At 52.6% G+C, this 23,422-nt stretch overlaps 1 protein-coding gene across 13 annotated transcripts in view; it reads left to right on the forward strand.

The window, feature by feature from the left end:
• The window catches only part of ABCC8 (ATP binding cassette subfamily C member 8), a 77,093-nt gene that overhangs the window by 40,711 nt on the left and 12,960 nt on the right, over positions 1 to 23,422 (forward strand). For 7 of the 13 annotated variants that reach the window (XM_079928264.1, XM_079928259.1, XM_079928266.1 and 4 more), the window contains 15 exons: positions 1,003 to 1,148; positions 3,438 to 3,543; positions 3,719 to 3,835; positions 4,227 to 4,302; positions 5,049 to 5,154; positions 13,850 to 13,885; positions 15,189 to 15,224; positions 15,967 to 16,065; positions 17,138 to 17,222; positions 17,888 to 17,968; positions 19,264 to 19,401; positions 21,124 to 21,249; positions 22,193 to 22,292; positions 22,520 to 22,761; positions 22,858 to 23,030. In XM_079928264.1, the coding sequence (XP_079784390.1) occupies positions 1,003 to 1,148; positions 3,438 to 3,543; positions 3,719 to 3,835; positions 4,227 to 4,302; positions 5,049 to 5,154; positions 13,850 to 13,885; positions 15,189 to 15,224; positions 15,967 to 16,065; positions 17,138 to 17,222; positions 17,888 to 17,968; positions 19,264 to 19,401; positions 21,124 to 21,249; positions 22,193 to 22,292; positions 22,520 to 22,761; positions 22,858 to 23,030 (1,667 nt within the window). Of the gene's footprint in view, positions 1 to 1,002; positions 1,149 to 3,437; positions 3,544 to 3,718; positions 3,836 to 4,226; positions 4,303 to 5,048; positions 5,155 to 7,067; positions 7,115 to 13,849; positions 13,886 to 15,188; positions 15,225 to 15,966; positions 16,066 to 16,231; positions 16,284 to 17,137; positions 17,223 to 17,887; positions 17,969 to 19,263; positions 19,402 to 21,123; positions 21,250 to 22,192; positions 22,293 to 22,519; positions 22,762 to 22,857; positions 23,031 to 23,422 lie in introns of those variants that run through there. The other 6 variants (XM_079928265.1, XM_079928267.1, XM_079928268.1 and 3 more) reach the window with 6 other exon arrangements.

Here is a 23,422-nt window from a genome sequence, read left to right on the forward strand (position 1 = left end):
ACTCCAGGCAGACAGGACCTCCAACCCCTGGCCTGGAAGACCTGACGCTTAGTCTCTAGAGCAATTAAACTTTCTTTAAAAGAAAAAACAAAAACAACTATCAAACCTCTTCATTATAAAAGTGAGACTTCTTCATTATAAAAGTAAAAATTTCTACAATGTTTTTGTAGAAATTTTGGGAAATACAGAAGGGAAAGGGCAAAGAGAACTTAAATCACCCATAATCCCACTGGCAACAAAGTTAATGTGTTTTTCTCCAGTCTTTTTTTGATTCACAGAATACAACATTTTTACAAAATTAGGATTGTGCTTCCTATGCAGGTTTGTAAACTGCTTTTTAAAATTTAAGAATATGACACGAAGAATTCTCCATGCCATTAAATATGACAATGGTGGTTTTCTAAAGCAATTTTGACCAAAGCTGAGTAGGAGCTGAACAGTGGGGGCCGGCAGTGCGCCCCTCAGAAAGGCCCCATGCCCACAGCCCCTCACCCGGGGCTCCCATCCCTGGCTGCTGTGACTTTCCCCCGGGGCCGGCGTCCCTGAACTGTGGCGAGCTCACAGCCTGTCAGTCACACTTGGGAATTCACTTTCAACGTGACTCACTGACTTGGTTCCTGGCCTGGTTCCCTGGGGAACTCTGGGTAGCAGAGGCCACGGAGCCGAGCCAGGTACCCGGAGGCTGGGGGGCAGGCGGCAGGTGAAGAGGTGGTTTTGTGATGATCGTGTTTACGTTTCCGACGGAGGACTACAGTCTGAGAGGGTAGAGCTGACCTACCCTGAGGGCTCCTCCCTGGTCATTCCTGGAATGAAGGAGGCAGGGCAGGGAGGGATGGTTCCATGAGATGGCTGTGAGGATGGTGGTGTCTCCAACCCAAAGGTCCCCTAGGTCCCCTGCTTCCCGCCTCTCATTTCCTTCCCAGGGCTGAGGGCTGCCAGTGCGGGAGGGGCCCACACGCTGAGTCACGCTCTGCTCTGTCGCATGTGTGCCTCTGTCCGCAGACCTTCGTGGGCCACGTCAGCTTCTTCAAAGAGGCCGACTTCTCCCCTTCGGTAGCCTTTGCCTCCCTCTCCCTCTTCCACATCCTGGTGACGCCACTGTTCCTGCTGTCCAGTGTGGTCCGGTCCACAGTCAAAGCTCTGGTCAGGTGAGAGGAGGGTCCAGCAAGGGCAGTGGTCAGGCCGCTCACGTGTCGGCCCCAGGGCTCACTCTGGTCACTGCTATAACCACAGCTGTTTGGTCCCAGGACATGCCTGCCCGTTGATCTGGGCTTCACTGAAGCTGGTTGTGGTTGGTCAGAGGGACATGGGCCATGTGTAGCTTCCCTCCCTCTAGTCCCTGAGAAGGACTAGCCAACGTGCTTACATCCTGCAAGGAGAGTGTCACCTCCGAGAGAACTCCATAAAAAGGAAAATTCAACATTGAGCCAAATTTGGTATAACCTCATCAATTCTAACCATTGGTCCTAGTTCTGCCTTCCGGGGCCCCACAGAATGAGCGCCATCCCTCCCCCACGTGACAGCCCCTCAGATTTCAGAAGGTATCCCCAAAATCTTGGTCTTCCCCAAGCTGAACATCCCCTGTTCTCTCCACGGGTCTCAGCGCCTTCACAGCCCCGCTCAGTGGAGCAGCTCCCTCCAGGTGCCTGTACACCCTTTCCCCAGTTGGCTCGCACTCTGGGAGGCCCCACCTCTGGGCTCTAGAGCCCAGTGGTGACTCTGCCCCTCTCCCAGAGGCATTGCCTTCTTGGGAGTGAAAGCCTGAAGGTAGAAGGCTGAGGCTCTGGCTGGAGAATGCCACAGCTGGAGTGCGAAGATCTCCTTAGGCCTTTGAAACAGCTCCTTGAAAGCAAGGGCCAGTCGTGCCACTGGGGAGAGCTGGCTGTGTCCTTTCTCATCACCAATGGGACCAGACAGTAACGAATGTCCTCTGTACCCAAGCCCCTTCAGCCTTGAGGGAAGTGACACCCCTGTCTCAGGGACCCTGGCAAGTCTGAGGCAGCTGGCAGGGAGGGGTAGCTGTTGGAATGAAGTAGCTGATGGAAGGAGGGTCAAGGATGGAAGGGGTCATAATGCAGTAGAACTGTGGTCATAGGAGTATCTGACTAGGGAGTAGCCGGCTGGAAAGGGATTAGCTCCTGTTGGCCATGGCATTGTGACTTCTAATGATCAGCCCTCCTCCCCCACCCACACCCCAGCCTGTGATTCTGTGTAGAACCCACAGATTCAAGGATGCTACACCTATGGGAAATCCCTTGCCTGAGTCAGAAGTATTTCTATGTAAACCGTTCTCATGTAACCATCATCAGGATAGCTAAGGCCTTTTTATTTATTTATTTATTTATTTATTTATTTATTTATTTATTTGCGGTACGCGGGCCTCTCACTGCTGTGACCTCTCCCATTGCGGAGCACAGGCTCCGGATGCGCAGGCTCAGCGGCCATGGCTCACGGGCCCAGCCGCTCTGCGGCATGTGGGATCCTCCCGGACTGGGGCACGAACCCGTGTTCCCTGCATCGGCAGGCAGACTCTCAACCACTGCGCCACCAGGGAAGCCCGCTAAGCCCTTTTTAAAGAGGGAGACCAGACTCTGGGCTGAAAGTGGGAACAGGACACAGCCTGAAGGTTGACCCCAAAGCCAGCTCCTCCCCTCCCCCACAGCCCCTGCCAAGTGTGTTGGAACAAGGACAGAGGGGGAAGCGGACGAGGCTGGCTGTCTGCTCCTGCTGTGGGGAGGGGGTGTCATGCCCAGAACAGAAACAGGGGTGGGGGTGGCCCCAGGCTGTTGGACATTTAAGCAAAAGGTGGGAGAGGGGTACACGAACAATTCTCAAGATTCCCCAGGCGTCTTGCCCACCCCCAGGGATAAGAGAGAATGAATCAAAAGAGTGAAGCTTCCGGAACCTCCTCTGAGTCCATAAAGAAATCCCAGGGGTGGAGCCTTTTCCTCCATGAGTTGGGAATAATACCTCTTCCACACCTCCCCCAGCAAGATCAAATTATATTATGGGGATTAAATTATGTGCTTATGAAATATTTAACAGTGTTTCATGTATATTACGCGATCAAAAAATATCAGTTGTGGTTGATAGCCAATCCTAATCCTAACTAACCTAAAAGTCACTGGTAAAGCCCAACATCCTTCAGTCTAATAACTCAAGACTAACCAACTGTAACGCTAACCCTAAAACTAGCCAATCCCACCTGATCCACGCCCTAACCTACTCCAGCTGACTAGTAGACCCTAACCAACCTTGGTAACACCTATCGCCCCCCCATGGGATGCCCCCTGTCTGTCCCCTCCAGTGTGGGCTTTTTGAGGGCCACACCTAGAACCTGGCATCTTCTCAGAGCTGCTCTCTCAGGCCTCGCCCTCCTCCCTCTCCCCTCCCCTCTGCCCTGGGCAGGGTGAGGGGTGTCTGCACTTCCTCTGCAGCGTGCAGAAGCTGAGCGAGTTCCTGTCCAGCGCAGAGATCCGCGAGGAGCAGTGTGCTCCCCGGGAGCCCGAGCCCCGGGGCCAGGCCAGCAAGTACCAGGCGGTGGTGAGTGTCCAGCGTCCCCTTGCCATACCTCCCCGCCACACACACAGTGTTTTTCTTTAATGCATGCAGCTCGTTCCCTGCTGGTCCTGCCTCAGCCTGTCCTCACTGGGGGGGAGCTCCCTTCCCTGCACAGCTCCCAGCCCCTGGGCCCTCACCTCCTCCTAACCATCCCCAGCCCCTCAAGGTTGTGAATCGCAAGCGTCCAGCCTGGGAGGATTGTCGGGGCATCATGGGTCCGCTGCAGAGCCTGACCCCCAGTGCAGATGGGGATGCTGACAACTGCTGTGTCCAGGTGAGTCTGAGACCCCGCAGCCCGACGCTCGCCACCCAGTGCCAACTCCAGGAGGAAACACTAAATCTGAAGTGCCAGAGACCTGTGTGCTGAGCCCTCTGCCCTGGAGGTCACCTGGCTGCCTGCAGAGTCCATAGGAGTCCTGAGACCAGGGACAATGCTTCCATCTCCACCAAGTGGGGGGACCTGTAGCAGTCCTCTGGGGAGGGTGCCTCAGGTAGAGAGGTCTGCACGAGAAGGCCATTCCCCCACTCCCCTGCCTTGGAAGTGATCTGGGGACTGGAATCGGTGTTTTCTGGCTTTCATGGGGGAGGGGAGGCGACGGACTATTCACACTGAGACCCCAGCTGCCTTTCTGTTCTCTTCCGGGGCTGGGGTACCGCCAACGAAGATCATTGGAGGCTTCTTCACGTGGACCCCCGATGGAATCCCCACACTGTCCAACATCACCATCTGCATCCCCCGAGGTATGGCCCAGCTCACCCCTCTATCATGGTCTGGGGGTGTCCCCCTTGGAGTCGTGTTTGAAGTGCTCCCTTCCCACGCTCCCCTGAGTGACATGGGGAGAAAAAGAAAAATCAGGATTGATTGAGTACCTGCTCTATGTGCACTCTTGGTGTGTGCTCTAGGGTATGAAGGTTAGAGAGGGGGTGGGCTACTTCCCCGAGGAGTCCATGTGCTAGGCAGCAGTGCAACAGCAAGGACAGGGCAAGAGAGCGGGACCTTGATGTCAGGCCATCTGTTGCAGACAGAATGGGTGCTTCACAAAAGGAAAAGCAATCCCCAGTAGCCAGGGAAGTCATAGTGGAAGAGGCGGGGATTCTGAGAATGAGCAGGGTGCCTCGAGCCATGAGGCAGCGTGGACATTCTGCAGGGGAGGCAGCAGGAGCAAAGCATGGAAGTGGGAAGGAAAGGGTGCCCTTTGTTGGGACTGGGAGGTGCTGGGCACACTTGAGAGCACTGGAAGGAGAAGCAGGTGCTTAGGAAGGGGCGGGGGGGATAAGCAGTAGGAAGGAGGAAGGACCTGGGGAGCCAGAGGTAAGATGTAGGTTTCCAGAAGGAAAAGCTCAAAGGACTCCCTGGGGATTCTAGGTAGGAGGAAAGCAAATGGGGGCCCCGGGGTTGGGTATATCTGTCTGTCTGTCTTTCCGGGTGGTGGTTGTTCAGACTCCCTCCTGGCCCCAGTCCCATCTGCCGCCCTCCCTCCCTGCAGGCCAGCTGACCATGATCGTGGGGCAGGTGGGCTGCGGCAAGTCCTCACTCCTCCTAGCCACCCTGGGGGAGATGCAGAAGGTCTCGGGGGGCGTCTTCTGGAACAGGTACTACATGCATCCTCTGGGCTCAGTTAGTGGGGAAAGACAGTGGGCAGGCAGAAGCCCTCTTTTCAACCGTGCTTCTCAGTGGAGGATGCATCATGCATTTACTGAGTGTGTTCAGCGAGTACTCAATGAAAGCACTGAATTGTTATTCTCATTACCATCATTAGTATTTGTTAAGCCCTCACTATGTGCCAGGTACTTTGCTATGTCCTCTGCACACACTATGTCCTTATGAAAATCCTTATGAAAACCAGCAAGGTAAGTAGTGTTAACAGATCTCGTGTTGTAGAGAAGGGCCAAACTCTTTGCCCTCATTCACCCAGCTAATAAGTGGCAGAGCTGGAATTCGAACGCAGTTCTGTTTGACTCCAAATTCTGCGTTCACGCAGCCGCACTGCCTCCCAGTGTGAGGGACCGTAACACAAACATTGGTTTCTGGCTTGGTCATCAGCAAAGCTGATACAGACCATTCAGTGGGTATTTCAAGGAGCCAGAGATAAACCAGACAAATGTAGGTTTCTGGGCAAAGATCACTATCCTAATTAAAGAGCCGGAACCCTAGACTGAGTCAGTCATGAATCTATTATTTATACCCACTTCCAAAAAGCACTTGAAACTAGTTGATTAAAGATACAAATAAAATATAGGCTTTTTTAAAAGCCAGAAAAGAAGAGCCAAGAAATGAAGAGGGTGGAGAAGGTGTTCAGAAACCTGGACAGAACATGGCTACTGCAGTCATCACACAGCGTGGCTTGGAGCCTACCGGCACTCATCCCCAACACCTCCCCGTCCCCAGTATCCAAGAATCCAAGAGAAAGAGGGATCCGACTGAGGTTTCAGGAATGAAAGTCACAGCCAGAGGCAAGATGTCAGGTTTTTTCATAAGCTTGAGTGCAGACTGAGCAGAGAGAAAGACCTTGGGACCAGTGTCTGAACACCTGCATGTACCCGCATTTCCTGTTTTTCCAAAATGTCCCTGAATGGTGCACCCAGCACATCTGGCAAGTTTCCCTCCTCAACGGGGCTGTGGGTTGGCGAACAAGCCCCTTGGGTTTCCCATGACCTTAGTCTCTGGAACCTTGATTCCACTGGGGATGTGGTATGTCTGGGACAGACGGTCTCTGCATCCATTCCCTATCTTATTCGGGTGTCTCTCAACACAGCCTGACAGGAAAGGTCCAAGCATTGCATTGCCAGGCCCTTGTACCAACTGCCCCTCAGGGCTTTGGAGGGAGGAGCCCTTGTCCGTTGACTGCCTGTGTGTGTCTGTGATGGGAAGACAGGAGCCCCCAGTGAACTGTGAGCTGAAGAAAGCAACTGACCATTTATTGGGCACCTGCTACGGGCAGGCCCTTTGCTAAGTGCACTGCAAGCACGATCTCACTGAAGCTTCCCGCTGGGTGTTATCGCCCCATTTCACAGAAGTAAGAACTGAGGACAGAGAGGCTGGGTGACTTACCAGTCAGCATGCAGACCAGGGTCCCAAGCCTGGGCTCTTTCCCTCAAGCCTGGCCACTGCCTTGGGCTGGGGTCCCTTGGGTCCTAGTTCCAGGGATTATTCTCCAAATTCCATGTGGAGGGCAAACTGGATCCAGGCCCTCTCTCAGGGCAGGCCTTTCCTAGATGAGATTACAGAGCCCAGAGACTGGGGCTGCCCCTAGATTCCCCTGTCTGTGTCCCACTCAGCCTGAATCAGACCCCCTCTGAGCGTGTCCCCTTTGCCCCACGTCCTTCATCTCCTCCCCACCCCCTTCAACCTCAGGTGCCGTCACACCAGTGTCAGCACCTCTCTGGTCTCTACAGAGGCAGCTCAGCCTCAGCCCCAACCTCCTCTCCAAGGTGTGCCAACCCTCAGGGTCTGACTGCTGCCTCTTCTTTCTTAGGAAACCTCTGCCCCAGCCCCAGCGGGTACAGGGGCCTCTCCAGGGTGCTGGAGCGCCTCTTGTGTGCCAGATACCGTGTAAGGCACTTTATTTACTCATTGTCTCGGTCAGTCTTCACCAAACTCTGTGAAGTAGGCATTATCATTATCCCCATTTAACAGATGAGGAAACTGAGGGGAAGCAAGTTGCCCAAGGCCACCCAGCCCTTAAATGGCAGAAGTGGGATGTGTCCCTAAGTGCTCAAGTGCATGGGCTTTCCACTGTGTGCTGAGAGAGCAGGGGCTTGAGAGCAACACAAAGAAATAGCTAGCCTGACCACTCTGAAGGCCAGCAGCCTCAATGGCTGTGACACCCCGCCTCCCCGCCTCAGCAGAACCATCGCAGCACAGCTCACAGCTCTGTCTGCACTGACACTCACTCTCCTCGACCGGCAGGTGGGGCCCCACATCCTGGCTCTGTTCCAGGCTCAGCGAGGAGTGATGGTGAAAGGATCTTTTTGCTCCAGGATCCACTTTGCCCCCCTCCACAGCACAGCCTCCCTCCCAAGCATAGCGGGTGCATCAGGGTAGCCTGCAGCCAACCCCGGGACGTTGTGAGAATTTGTTCATGACTCAGCTCATGTTCTGGCTTCTCTACATTGATGTATTCGCTCACCCCATATTTACTGAGCACCTGCTGTGTGCCAGACCCCGAGCACAGCAATAGGAATGCAAAGATGGTGAAGACGTGGCCGCTGCTTCCAAGGGAGGAGAACAGAGATCAGTGCCACCATCGAGCACAGAGGAACAGTGAACTCTGTGGTCAAGGAAAGAAGGCTCACGTGGACATGGTATCTGAGCCTTGAAGGATGAGCGTGGTTTCATCAGATGGAAGAGGCCGGGGTGGGAGAGGAAGGTGTTCCAGGCAAGGGTATCAGCGTGGGCAAAGGTGTGATCATGTAAGAGGGTGTGGTTCTGGTGCCAGAGCAGTGGGTGTTAGGGACGCTGGTGAAGGACAGGACTAAAGAAGTGGGCTGGGGGCTTCCCTGGTGGCGCAGTGGTTGAGAGTCCGCCTGCCGATGCAGGGGACACGGGTCTGTGCCCCGGTCTGGGAGGATCCCGCATGCCGCGGAGCGGCTGGGCCTGTGCGGCTGGGCCCGTGCGGCTGGGCCCGTGAGCCATGGCCGCTGGGCCTGCGCGTCCGGAGCCTGTGCTCCGCAGTAGGGGAGGCCACAACAGTGAGAGGCCCGCGTACTGCAAAAAAAAAAAAAAAAAAGAAAGAAAGAAAGAAGTGGGCTGCGCTGAGGTCAGACACCCTGTATACCTGGCCTGGGAAACAAGATTTAGCCTGAAGGCTGTAGGAGAAACGTGCTGGTGATACACGATGAGGGATCGGGGAGAGAGAGACTGCAGGAAGGGAGATCAGTCAGGAGTTCATTACAGCGGATGGGAGAAGGAGGCTGGTCATACCTGGCTCAGCTGGCTTCATCTGCTGTTTGTCTCTCAAAATCCTGGATACGTACACAGCTCTGCCTGGCCCACCTACCCTGGGCAATGAGTTAAGTGTGGGGACTGTGTGTTGAGGGCCCCCCTCCGTTACTTGCAGGAGCTCCATGCCTCAGACCCTGGGCTGCAGGGCTGCAGGGCAACGATGCGCTTGCCAAGTGAGCCAAGAGCAAAATAGCATTTGACCCAGCAGCCCCTCCCGCGGCCTGGCTGTCTGCAGCCAGAGGCAGGGGCGATGCCAAGCCGCTCCAGTGTTTTTCATCCATACCAGGGCCAAGACCTGGTGACCAGGCAGCCAGAAAGAGTTCCAGGAGGTACAAGGCAGGGATTTGGGGGATTAGGAGGGTCACAGCAGAATGCTCTGGGGAGGTTGCTTTGTGTGTACAACCATTCATTTATTCCTTCCTTGAAGAAAATGAGCAGTATTGCTGAGCGGATAGGAGCAAATGTTCTGGAGGCAGGCTGTCCGGGTTCAGATCTGGACTCTGTGCTTTGGGGAATTCTGTGACCCTTCTGTACCAGTTTTCCCTTATTACCCGTGGAGTTAATGTGAGGTTTAACCTGGCATGTAGCAAATGCCCTATAAATATTATTATAAATATTATTCTTTGACGATGTACTTCTATTCCAGGAACAAAATTCCCCTATTGCTCTTTAATTATACTCCAGCCTGTCTCCAGGAGAGACTGTAGTGAGCTCCCTGGGGATAAAGATCATATCTTGTTTGTCTCTCTGTATCCACAGCGCCTTTGCTAAATGAATGCATTTGCTAAATGAATGAACCAGGAACAACTTATGACCTTTAGGAGACTGCAATTAATGCGCCTTTACCTCTCTCTCCTTCCCACATGCGTTTGCCCAAGCTGTTTCCCTCACCCAGCCCTCCACCACCCAACTTCTCCACCAGCATGTGGAATGTGCAAATCCTATTCGTGCATGCCTCACACCGTATGCTGGGGCGTGTCTCCCCCATGACACTGAGCTCCTTGGAGATGGGACTGGAGGGCTACTCCATGCCATGCCCCAGGTGCCCCCGCCACAGGATGTGTATTTTGTGAACCACTCTGTGTAAGCTACAAAGGAGAAGACCTGGCCCCTGCCCTCAGGGGGCTCACCAGTCCTGGGTGGACAGAGGCCTGGGATGCGCATGGGGGCTTCAGGGGTGAGGCCCTACATTCTAGGCTGCAGAGTTACTGAGGCAGCCTTGAGTGGGTCCTGCACATCGGTTGTTGCCCGGCTCCATGTCTCTGGGAGAACCCAGGTCTCGTGCGGCTCCCAAATATTCACTTTACTGATAGTCACCTGCGCCTGCCTGGCTCTCTGCTTCGATTCACTGTTAACCTGGGAATTTGCAAACTCTCTCCTTAATCTTTAAGAGGAAAACATTCTGATAAACACTCAAAATTAGCAGATATATTCAAGTGAAATTCTTTCCCTGGAAATAAAAAAATAAAAAAATAAAAAAATGTCCACAGTAGATTGATTTTAAACAGCCCTGGGGAGACAGCAGGAAGCAGGGATCCGAGGAAAGTGTTGAGGTACCTCCCCACGAGGAACTGCAAACTGGCCTCTCTGGAGCTCCCTGCTGCCCCTGCCACCCACGGAGGTGTGCGCCCCGGGCCCTACTTGTTCTGAGCCTGCCTCAGGACATTGTTGCCTTTTGGTGTGAAGGCTGCCTCCTGAGACCCCCGATTCCCCAGGGTGAAAAATAGGCTTGTCTCAGGACGACTCTGTGATCCCATCTGTTCATACAGTTCCTTGGAGCCTTTGGGGAGTTGGGTCAGGGGCTCAAGGGCACCCCAGGTTTCCTGCAGGAGGCAGGTGTGGTGAGACGGTGAGCAGACAGCAGGGGCACCATGTGGACATGATGAGCCCGACTTGGGAACTAGATAGTCTCTGGTTGTGGTCCTGACTCTGCCACTCGATAGCTGTGTGACCTTGGGCAGGTTACTTCACCTCTCTGCATCTTAGTTTCCTCATCTGAACTATAAGAAAAACCCTTTCCTCCCTCAGAGATTTGGCATTAGGACCCAACGACATCAATCAGAAAGGGCACTGTGCATGAAAGGTAATATTTCAGGGCAGCAACAAGCCCCTCTGGGGCAGGATGAATGGACCATGGAGACCCATAAGTCCTAACTTCCCCTTCCAACCTCAATTTCCACTGCTTTCCTTTTTATTTATTGTTGGGGTCTTAAATGAATGTTGGGGCCATTGGACTCCTCCTCTGCCTGTGCCTTTGAAACCAAGCACCGAGCTGAAAGGATGATCTCCCGCCCACCCCATCCCTCATTCTCGAACCCCACCCAGGTCCTTCCCTCCAACCAGCTATGAGCTATGTTGGTAATACATTCTCCCAGAGTCATGGTGAGGTTCCTACCATTACCCCAATTTTATAGATAAGGAAACAGCCTCCCCTAAGGAAAGGGACTTGCCTAAGATTTCACAACCAGTGAGTAGAGAAGCCCATCGGATACAAACTTTAGAGCCCATGTTCCTTCCACTTCTCACACTGCCTGCACTCATGCAGACTCCTCCTCCAGCCTAGAATTCTCTCCCTCCACCTCCGCTGTCTCCATCCTTCCCGCTTCGTGGTTCCGTTCACCTGTAACTTCTATGAGCCCTTCCTCACTTTCTCAGATTTCTTCCTCCTCCAAACTACTTGTAAAAAGTACATTTTTCTCTGACTCTGAAAGAATGTACATTAAATGAGAAAAGATACGCAAGTATAAAGAAGATTAAAAACCACCTAATATCCCGCCACCCAGAAGTTTCCAGTCTTTTCTCTGCATATTTGCATATGTGTTTGTGTGTACTTTTCCCCCAAATTTCTATAGGACTTTCTGGCTCCTACTTTTCTTTTGGCCCTTATAACTTTCTGACATCTGTACCTGTCTGATTCGCTCTGCCAGACCATGAGCCCTTTGAGGGCAGGCTCTGTGCAGTGATTCGGGTTGCCATGCACACAGGCACCCAGCTCACAGCTGGCTGCAGGGAAGGAGGTGGGTCAGAGAAAAGGAGAGATCATCTTCTTAGCTCACTGCTTGGTCCCAAAAGTGCAGGCAGAAGAGGAACAATCATTTAAGAGCCCAGCAATCAATGAGAGGAAGTGTGTGCCACATATACCAGTTTTTACTTTTCAGATTAAGACATACACACACAATGAGGAGACTCATTCTAGGAAGGCTGGAACTGCACTGGAAAGAGGAGAAGAGGAACCTGGATTCACATCCCAGCTTCCCCTCTTTCTAGCTCTGTACCATTGGGCACATCAGGCAAACCCTAAGCCTCAGTGTTTCCATCTGTAAGATGGGGATACTAACATCTTTTTATAGAGTTGTTGTGAGGATGAAGTGATGAATACAAACAACTTCACACAGTGCCTGGCATGAGGATGGCCCGCGTTGAGTGCTAGCCCCCCTCCCTTCCTTCCTCCCAAACGATTAAAGATGTCTGTTACCAACCTCCATTTATTACAGACCTGTCATGTGCGAAGCACTGTGGAGCTGAAAAAGATGCTCTTCCTGCCTTAAAATCCCGCTGGGGATAAAAGACTTACACAGGAGCTGATTAGAGAAGAAGGTAGTCCATTATAAGGGCTAAATGAACAGCCCAGATAATGCTGCAAACTGAGTTAGAGCCGAGGGAGTTCAGTGTGTGCTGGGGTCCTCAGGGAGGCCACAGATGTGCTTCCCTCCAGAAAAGTAACAGCCTTTGCAACTCTGGAAGCAGTCAAGGCAGAAGACTGCAGCGATGAGCTTATCTGGGCTGTGGCCGCAGAGTTGGAATTTGTAAGCTTGGGTTTTTTCATCTGTCCCACATTACCAGCTTGTCCATAAACTACAGCAATCTGATGGTTAGGGAACATGAGGTTAGGTGGAGTTGAGGGAGTGAAATGAAACCATAAAGATCGGTGAATAGGATCATAGGGAACTGGTGATTATATATCCATCAGGGTCTGTTCTGTTCTGCTCCTCAGCAGAGGACAAAAGAGAATTTCATCAGGCTTCTTTCCATCCCTGTTTTTGTCCATCCTGTTTTCCTGGCAAGAAATTTATCAGAGGTATGGCCTGGGTAATCACAGTGAAGCAATGCAGCATAGTCATTAAGAGCATGAAGCTTTGGAGTTAGACAAATCTATTTTCTTTGCTATTTGCTGGCTGTGTGACTTTGGGCAAGTTACTTAGCCTCTCTAAGTCTCACTTTCCTTGTCTATAAAGTGCGGACCTCCTTCATATGGTTTTTTTGAGCTTTAAAATAGATAATACTATTGCAGTGCTTATCACAAGTGCTTATAAAAGTTCAATAAATGTTAGCTGGTTTTACTATTGTTAAAGTAAGATCTGCATGAAGACAGAACAGATTGATTTTCCCCAAATGTGCATGTCAGAAGTACATACTTCATTGGCAGAAGGTTGCTTCTGGAAGGTTGAAAGGTGGCCTGGGGCAGGCGAAAGAGCACTGACAAAGTTGGCACCAATATTCAGGTCACCTCGTTCAGTGTTTTTTGTTTTGTTTTGTTTTGTTTTGTTTTGTTTTTTGCGGTACGCGGGCCTCTCACTGCTGTGGCCTCTCCCGTCGCAGAGCACAGGCTCCGGACGCGCAGGCTCAGCGGCCATGGCTCACGGGCCCAGCCGTTCCGCGGCATGTGGGATCCTCCCGGACCAGGGCACGAACCTGTGTCCCCTGCATCAGCAGGCGGACTCTCAACCACTGTGCCACCAGGGAAGCCCCTCACTCAGTGTTTTTCAAAAAAACTTTTACTGTAATCCACAGTATGAAACAGATTTTACATCACAGTCCACTACATTTATGCATTGATAAGTAAGAGAAAAAAAAATTCACACAAAAAATACACATCTTGACCACATGCAATGCACATTGGTATTTTCTTCTTTTCTTTTCTTTTCTTTTTAAGTGCAGTTGCAGTTTACTTGTTTCAGACCCAATTTTTGGGTCCCAATCCACAGTTGGAAAACGCTGTACGAAATGATTATGACCTTGGGAAAGTCATTTTCCCTCCCTGAGTTTTAGTTTTCCCAACTATAAGCCAGTCTTGATGCCAACCCAGCTTCACTGCTGCTTGGAGTTGTGTCAGGAGTACTAATGAAGCCCTTGCTGTTTGGAGGGGGCCCATCCAGTTGCTGCGGGAGGGACAGAGATTGAGAAGAACAGTTTCTGCCCCCATGGAAGCCACTTGGGGGCACTGGGGATGGGTCAGAGGGGTGGGGATTGTGGGGTTGCTTCTCCCCAAAGACACAGTGCGATGGAGAGGAAGGCAGTGGAGTGAGAAGTAACGGGTATTGTTTTTTCCCATTTGTGCCCCAGCAGCCTTCCTGACAGCGAGACGGGAGAGGACCCCAGGTACAGCCTTGGAGCTCGGTTGGAAGTGGGTTCCAATAAAGGGAAGGGGCTTGGAGAATTCCCTGGCGGTCGAGCAGTTAGGACTTCGTGCTCCCAGTGCAGGGGTCATGGGTTAGATCCCTGGTCGGGGAACTAAGATCCCGCATGCTGCACAGAGCGGCCAAAGATAAAAAAATAAATTAAAAAAAAAAAGAAAGAAAGAAAAGTTGAGAAACAAAGTTATAAAAAGCAGAGGTGGGTATCCCCTAGGCAGACAGAAAATTCAGTCGTGTTGCTTTATGTTCAATGTGCTTTATGTTCTGGTCGTCTAAGACATCCAAGTGAAATAGATTGATGTGGCTCTAAGACCTTCAAAACCCTGCCTAACCACACCTCTTTCAAGACGATCGAGACAGACTGGAGGTGGTGGGAAGTCAGGAGTGGGAGGTTGACTTGACCTTGGAAATCCGTTTAAGCTTCTGGCCTTCACTCTCCAACACCACAGAAGTTTCACTTCCCCATACTTTCTCTGCCCTTTCTCGCATCTTGTCGCCAAGTGCCAGGGCATGATGACAGCCCAGACTCTCTAGCCATAGTAACCATAGTTCTTGAGCCAAAAATCAGGCCTCATGGTATGTGACAAGTATGAACGCATGAATGAGCACAACGGGATGGAGTATTTGACACTGGAGCAGTTGGGGTCTGTCCAGGCTACGTGGGCACCACAGCTGACCCCGTCCCTGTCGGCAGATCCCCCAGGCTCCACGGTTGTCTTCTGACAGGGACCTGGGGCTGCAAATCACACCTGGAGCCCTTCTCAGCTCTCTAGGTGCCACACTGAGTTCCATCGGCTGTAGGTTGCCATCCCCAGACTGCAGGCACCCATGGTGGCCTGCCCGGCCTCGCCTGGCTACGGTCAAAGCGCACTTCCTGCCCCAGATATTTGTGCAGCCATGTCAGCCCGAGACCTCGGCCAGTGCGTCCGCGCCCTAATGCAGAGGCTGGGTCTGCAGAAGCCACATGTTGGGCCTCATGCTCCTCTGACGTGGGAAGCACCCCCCCCCCCATGAGCCTACACCAATGGTGCCTTCCCCCCACTGTCCCTCGTAACTTAACCAGGTCCCCTGAGGCCTTCCTCACACACGCCGCGTGTATTCAGGCAGCGGAGGCTTCCCCTGGGTGGCGTGTGGCTTTTGTGGCTGCAGTTTTGGTCTCAGGGATTATAAAGGCACTCACGCTGGGTTTGAGGGAGCTCAAAATGTCTATGGAGAACTCAGTCTACTCAGGTGAACCCTGAAGGTACGTCTTTCCTCCCCTGCTGCAGCCCAGAGCGGGAGACGGCAACCGACTCGGATATCAGGTACTGTGTCCCGAGAGCACCGCCCTCCAAGGCAGGCTTCCTCAGAGGGGGTCTCAGGCCAAGGGAGCCACAGAGCTCTGGAAGGCAGCCCCCCAGGCCCAGCCCAGCTGCAGAGGAGGCCAGGGAGGGCGCTGTGCTCCACGCGGTGGTTCGGAGGCCGCCGCTGCTTCCGTGCGTCAAGCCGCTCGCTTCACACCAGATCAGTTTTGTCTGGTGGTCATCTTTTCCTTTTCTTTCTTTCCTTTTTTTTTTTTTTTTTTTTGTCTTCAGAAACCACATCACACTAAATGTGGGTTCCTTGACTCTTCATTTTTAAAAAGTTCCATTTGGAGTGTTACCTGCTAACATCAAAGTCGAGTGGTTTGAGGGCTACTCAAGGAAGGAGGAAATCAGGGTTCAAGTATTTACTTAGTTTGGTCACACTTTGGGGTCTTCCCAGGCTCTGGATAGAGACTTAGGAAGGGCAACAGACTGAAGGGGTGGGATAGGGAGGGGTGGAGAGCAGGGAGGGGTTGAGGTCCCTTATCCCCTAGCCAGCTAAGACCCAGCACCCAAGCCTGCCTCGGGCCCTTGGGGAACGAGAGGCCACCAGGAGCCACTCAAAGCAGATTTCTGCCAACTGCACCTCCTCATCTTAGTGCTGCCCCCACCCCCTTGCCCCAGTTTAAGCCATCAGCTTGACAACCACCTCTGACAACAACCCCCTGAGAATACCTCCCTACTCCTGCCCCGCTTTTTCCAGGAAGAGAGGCCCCGTGGCCTATGCTTCTCAGAAACCATGGCTGCTAAATGCCACCGTGGAGGAGAACATCACCTTTGAGAGTCCCTTCAACAAACAACGGTAAAAGCCTCGAGGAGGTGGGTTGGGGGGCAAGCTTGGGGTGGGGGGAGCAATTGGTCATGCATGAGCCACTGCCCCAGCCCCCAAGCCCAGCCGGCTGCCTGCTCCTCCATCGATCTTCCTCACCCAGCCATCCTGCTCTCCAACCCCCTTATCTGGATTCCAGCCTGTTCCATATGGTCCATCTGGAAATGATCCAGATGTGCTGAGCATCAGGGCAGTCCAGCTCCCGTGGTTGAGAAGGCAGGAGGGGAGGGAGGTGCAGGAACCCTGGTGCCTTCTCTTGAGGTGGGTGAAAAGGCTCGCCCAGCCCTCCGTGGGTCTCCATTCTCCTGCTTCCCTACCCCCAGCTCCGCAACTTGTACACAAACCCCTCCAGTGCTAATGACTGCTAACATCATGGAGCTCTTTCCAGGTGCTCTTGCTATGCATGACTTGCTGTAATGCTCACATCAATCCCAGTAGGCAGGTACTATTATTATCCCCATTTTATAGATGAGGAAACCAAGACTCAGGAAGGTTAGGTAACTTTCCCAAGGCCACCCAGCCAGTAAGTGACAGAAATGGGTTTCAAATCCAAGTCTTCCTGACACCCAAGTACATGTCACCAAGACACTGTGATGCCTCCATGCACTCTGGCTGGCACCTGCCCGGGCTGAGAGCTGACCAGGGAAGTGTGAGGGGAGCAGGCTGGGCGAATATTTGACCAGCCATCATCATTTACTGCCTAAGCAAACCAGCAGTGATTTTTCCCTGGCAGTGCTCCAAGCATGGGCTCTGGCTACAGCTTTTCCCACTGCACAGGGGCCCCAGGCCCTCTCTTGTCACTTATGTGGCTATCTGCTCCCATTCAATTTCATCTTTCAAATATTTAACTTTCTTCATGATGGTGTCAGGTGCTGCCCTCAGCTCTTTTCAAGCTCACGGGGTGTTTGCTTACACCCATCAGGAGGCCCATTAAAGCCATTGCTCCTCCTGGGCATGTCTGCCTGGAAGGTAATGACCCTCTGCAAATGCCCAGGCCCACCTCTGGCCAGGCTGATCAGCTGTGTCCCCACCCACCCCACTGCAGGTACAAGATGGTCATCGAAGCCTGCTCCCTGCAGCCAGACATCGACATCCTGCCCCATGGAGACCAGACCCAGATTGGGGAACGGGTTAGTAGCAGCTTCCAGGGGCTGGTTCTCAAAGTTGGGGCCCTCAGCCTCCCCTGCTCCCCACCCATCACCATCACCATGCCCTGACATCCTTCTCAGGGAGAACAGGTAATGAGAAATGAGAGAGGGGGAAGGCTGAAGAGTTGCCTGCAGTGGGATCAAAATGATCTCCTTGAGCCCTGGGTTGGTGGCTGTCCTCGAAAAGTTTTCGGTCTTGCTTGGTGCAGAGGTCAGCTTAGCACTTTCCCAGGCTGGAGATGACTTGACATCTCCATTCATGCCCCAAGTATGTACTGAGAGCCCGCACAACACTGCGCTAGACTCAGGGTGGTTCTTCCTGTTCCCTCTCCAGGCGGGGTCCCTCCTCCGTAAGCTTAAACAAATAGGATTCTTCTGTGGCTGTACTCCTTATGTGTGATTTAAATCCGCCCTTCCTCCATCCTGGTTTTCATGGGTCAGATGGTCCCTAGCACCTTGGGAATCATTCTCCCCACTTCTGAATGAATTCAGTAAACATGTACAAGTTCCCCTTCTCTGCCAGGTGAAGAGGGGGCAAAGAGGTGCATAGAGCCAGGCCTCCCTCCCAAAGAGCTCACAAGGAGGGGCCAGGACAGTCTCTCCTGAAGGGCTGTGAGGGCATGACCTTTCCTCCCCTTTGGCGGCAGGGCATCAACCTGTCCGGTGGTCAGCGCCAGCGCATCAGCGTGGCCCGAGCCCTCTACCAGCACACTAACGTCGTCTTCTTGGTGAGTGCACCAGCTGGTACCTCCTTGGGGCCCTCGTGTCTGGCTGCCACCTTCGCTCATTGCCTACACAGATAGACAGTCCCACACACACCATCACCCAACAGCCTCCCCCTCCAGGAGCAATCCTCTCCTGCCAGAGATATTACCTACCCATCTTATTGATGGAGAAACTGAGGCAAGGTTAGTCCAATTGACCCATGTGGATTTCACACTGGGCTCTGCAGTAGCCATGAGGGGAGGCGAGTAGTAATTATAGGCCTCCTCCCTGTAGGACAGCCCCAACCTATTAACATTTATTTAGCCCGACTATAAAAATGGCAAATACATGGAAGGTGAGTTACCACTTCACATCTCATGCCCAGAGCAGACATTGCTAATTGATCACAGCTTTCTTTCCCATGGAAACTTAACTTGGCCTCAGAATCCTTCTCAACACAACACTCCAGTTAACCACTAGTAATCAAACATGAGATAAAACTTATCTATACCTGCCCTACTTCATGCCAAGGTCTGAGTGAGGTACCTTAGTTGATACTGAAGAATTCTAAGACCCAGCCCTTGGCCTCAAAGGTTGAGAGTCTGATTAGGGAGACAGAGCTTACCCACACTTAAGAGCCACAGCCCACTTGAAAGCCAAACTGTGTGACACAGACTATGTCCAAGGAGACAACTGTGAGGGCTAGAGTAATCAGGGAGGGCTTCCTAGAGGAGGGTCTTGAAGAGTGAGTCAATTAAACAGAAGGAAAGAAGAAGCCCATTTGGACAGACGGTTAGAAGAAGGAACCTCAGGTCTCTGACCCCAGCTTTATTCTCCACCCTCCACTATTACTATGAATAATAGTTCACCAGAAAGACAAGAGGCAGATCAGCACTCCAGGCAGAGGAAACAGCTTGGGCAAAGGCCTGGAATGGCAAATTCCCTGGAAACCTGGAGCGTAGGGAGCTTGCACAAGACAGATGAGAAGTGAGACTGGAAAGGAAGACTGAGCAGGTGGTAAATAAAGGGCCTGGATTAGTGTGCTAAGGAATTCAGACTTAATAAACTATAGGGAGTCAGTGGAGGTTCAGGAGTCAGGAAATGCTTGTGATTAGATCTATTTGAGAGGCATAACTGATAGCCCCATTTCAAGACGAGGCAACTGAGGCCCAGAAAGGTTGGTTGCACTGTCCAGGACCACGCAGTGGGCTGGGTTCGTGTCAGTCCCTAAAACAGAGCTGGTGTAACTCTGGTGGTTTTTACGCTCACTGTTATCCCCTCTTCCCGCGTGTGTCCCTACCTTCTCCCTTCTGCCTAGGATGACCCCTTCTCAGCTCTGGATGTCCATCTGAGTGACCACCTGATGCAGGCTGGGATCCTTGAGCTGCTCCGAGATGATAAGCGGACAGTGGTCCTAGTGACACACAAGCTGCAGTACCTGCCGCATGCAGACTGGGTGAGGGGCCACAAGGGGGTCAAGCTGTGGAGGGCTGAGGCGGGAGAGGCAGTCAGACATCTTCAAAGGAGTCAATCAGATGTCTCAGTAGCAACTGCTGAGGGCCACAAAGCAGAAGAGATCAGCAATGGATGGCTTCACACAGGCTGGGCCAGTCAGGGAGACCCTGCATAGCCCAAGGGTTTGGTATCACCTAGAGCTGCAGACATCCATATCCTGACACGGGCCCCATGTGGGTACACACAAGGCTGGCACAAAGAAGTCTCAAAAAGAAGCAGACACTCAGTTCTTACCTCTGTTTCCTGCCCAGTTTGATGACTCACACCCCCAGCCTTGGGGAGTGCCCATTTGGAGGGGAGAGCCATCTTCCTGCCCACTAGTGCCTCAGATTCAAGTTAGGATCCAATGGAAAATATGGAAACAAACAACGGCAGTGGTAATAGAAACTTCAATATTACCAGTAGAATGCAATTTTGTGAAATCCCACATCAGTTAAATTCCCATATTCCTCAACATGAAGACAATAGTTACTTTTCAAATAATTGGAAAGCATTTAATTTTTAAGATGGAAATCATGTGACTTGTGAAATCTGGGTCTTGCCTGAATCCTACATAAATTTGTCCGGGGAAATTGAGGTCCTTCCTAAGCTTCAGGTCTGTGTTAATTGACCCTGCTAATTCCCCCCAAATAAGTCTTCCTTCTACATGTGGTAAGATCTTCCCTCTACTGTGGAAAAAAAAAAAAAAAAAGATCCAGATTTTCACAAAAAGATATTAAAGCAGAAAAAAGAAAAAAAAATTAGATTTCTTTAAAAAGCTATTAAAGGGCTTCCCTGGTGGCGCAGTGGTTGAGTCCGCCTGCCGATGCAGGGGACACGGGTTCGTGCCCCGGTCCGGGAAGATCCCACGTGCCACAGAGCGGCTGGGCCCGTGAGCCATGGCCGCTGAGCCTGCGCGTCCAAAGCCTGTGCTCCGCAACGGGAGAGGCCACAACAGTGAGAGGCCCGCGTACCGCAAAAAAAAAAAAAAAAAAGCTATTAAAGCAGGTACAGGTTTGTGTCTGAGTTTTTGTGGTGATTCTGGTGAGACAATTCAGGACAATCTTTCCAAAGAAGGCAGACACGGAGGTGCCTGGTTCCTCAAGGTGTCAGTGAACAGGACTCCTGGGCATCCGTCCCTGAACCCCAGCATGGGGTGGGTGGGGGTGAGAGGAGCAGGATGGGTTTCTGAATTACTGATGGGTCTACATGAGTATAAAACATTGAATGTTTCAAATAAAAGAAGTTTTATTGATTTCAAAGAGGCCACACACCCTTAGACCAACAGGTGCTTTGCCAAACACAGGTGAAACGTATCAGACCTGCCATGAGGAGGAGCTAAGGGTAACGTGCTATTAGCCCTTTCAGTGTATGGAAACAGCTCTCACTGCTGGAGTCCTTGGGGATACCCAGACAGCTTGACCAGGATGCTCTAATTTGCTCTGCAAACCCTTCTATCAACCTCGGGGCAACCATTGAGAATACCACCCCCCCGCCAGAAGTACCACACTCTAAATTCTGGAGTGTGTTGCTGAGGGCAGTGGGCAAGCTGGAGGCCGTTTGTGGTGGGGAAGAGATAGGTGCTCTGTGTACATCCATCTTAGACCTCTCGGTCAGGCAGGGCTGTGGCCTCCTCCCTTCCTCCCCAGCCAGCCCCCCGCCAGGTTTGTTTCTGTCTTTCCAGATCATCGCCATGAAGGATGGCACCATCCAGAGAGAGGGCACGCTCAAGGACTTCCAGAGGTCTGAGTGCCAGCTCTTTGAGCACTGGAAGACCCTCATGAACCGGCAGGACCAAGAGCTGGAGAAGGTGGGTGTATTTTGGGGGTCAGTCAGCCACCCCCTGAGGGGAAGGTTTTGCTAGAACTTGAACTCATAAAGATCTTCCTGCCCTCATTGGCCCCAGGAAGCCCCTCCTCCCCCCCCCCACACACACACAAAGGACAGATGTGGGAGCTGGGCATGAACTTGCTCCCACTAGAGAGCCAGTACCTGTGCCAGCTACCCAAGGCAGAGTCAGGAGGATGACTTCCGCTTATCCTGAGATAGTCAGGTACCATTCAGTTACAAAGCTTCAGATAACCAATGCAAACTGGCTAAGCAAAGAAGAAAAAAGGGTGGGTAGTTAAGGATTTAGTGGCTCAAGAAACTGGAGAGTCAATGCCATAGCTTCAGGTGGAGCTAGATCCAGGTAGTCAAGCAATATCATCAGGAATCTATTTCTCACCATCCCTTGGCTCTACTCACCTCACATTGGCTTCATTCTCATATAACAATGAGGGCCATTGGCAATCTCAGGTTTCCATTCTCCCAGGTCAACAGCTCTGCCAGAAGGAAAGTGCCTCTTTCATGACAGTTTAGCAAAGTCCCAGGGCTGACTCTTATTGGTCCGATTTGGTCATATGCCCACCCCAAACAAATCACTGTGGTCAGGGATGTGGAATGGGAAGATTGACCAGTCCTGGGTCACGTGCACACCCCAGGAGCAAGGGAGAATGATCAGCCCCCTGTCACAGAGACTAAGAATGGGGGAGAGGCGGTCTCCCACAGGGATATAGGGGTGCTGGTAGCTGATGAAGGGGAAGGAAGAAATTCTGGCAGGCAAACATGTCCATCTGGACACGGCAACCTGGAAACTGACAGCGGCAACCTGGAAACTGACACCGGACATCACTGGGGGTGCTTGCCCCCCTACCCTCCCTTTTCCCCTCTGCACACCCCAAGGACGTCGGCCAGACCCATCTGTCTTTCAGGAGACCATTGTGGAGCGAAAAGCCGCAGAGCCACCCCAGGGCCTGCCCCGGGCCATGTCCTCGAGAGATGGCCTCCTGCAGGATGAGGAAGAAGAGGAAGGTACAGACAGTGGGACTGGAGTGAAATCATGGCCTGAGGTCTGATCAACCATGAGGAGACTAAGGTTTGGGGTTCTGGGAGTGGGGAGATAGTGTGCCTCTGATGAAATCCCATCCCATCTGTGTGCCTCAGTCTTTCCATCTGTAAGTGGGGCTGACACACCCCCCTGGTTCCCCTCAGAGGGGTGTGCAATGTGAAGCCACAGGGAGGGTTCTTGCGGCCTGCAGAGGAGGCGGCCGAGAGTGAGGAGGAGGACAACTTGTCGTCGGTGCTGCACCAGCGCGCCAAGATCCCGTGGCGGGCCTGCAGCAAGTACCTGTCCTCGGCCGGCATCCTGCTTCTCTCACTGCTCGTCTTCTCCCAGCTGCTCAAGCACATGGTCTTGGTGGCCATTGACTACTGGCTGGCCAAGTGGACTGACAGCGCCCTGATCCTGAGCCCCACGTCCAGGAACTGCTCCCTCAGCCAGGTGTGGCCAGCAGCCCCAGTGCCAGGGCTGGGGTGGGGGGAGGGCTGAGCATGGACACCCCCGCCCCCCGCAGGACCCTGCCTCATTCTCTGCCAGGCCCAGGAGTGCTCCCTCGACCAGACCGTCTACGCCATGGTGTTCACAGTGCTCTGCAGTCTGGGCATCGTGCTGTGCCTTGTCACATCCATCACAGTGGAGTGGACAGGCCTGAAGGTGGCCAAGAGGTTGCACTGTAGCCTGCTAAACCAGATCATCCTGGCTCCCATGAGGTAGGCCTCTCCCCTGGCTGTGCTGGGCTATGGGCAAGTCATTGTTCTCTGGGCCTCAGGTCTCCCATCAATAAAATGGGGATATACGATCTCTGTCGCAGGCTTCTGGGGGTGACTCAAGGAGATGATGTGAGAAAAGTGCCCTCCTCGGTGCAGAAAGCAGAGGGAAACTGGCATGTACTCAGCCAGACATGGTGCTAGGAATCTTACATGGTTAGCTCATCTAATTGTCACCACAGCCCTTCACAGCGAGTGTCTGCAGGCTCTGAGTAAATGTTAGTTTCCCCTCCCTAGTCAGGTACCACCCACGGTTCACCTCTCACCTCCCCTGCCTCTCTCTCCGCCAGCAGCCATTCTGCAGGTTCTGACCCCAGGGACACACAGGGAAGCTG

The sequence above is a fragment of the Stenella coeruleoalba genome (genome assembly GCF_951394435.1).
Source record: "Stenella coeruleoalba genome assembly, chromosome: 8".
Lineage (NCBI taxonomy): Eukaryota > Metazoa > Chordata > Mammalia > Artiodactyla > Delphinidae > Stenella > Stenella coeruleoalba.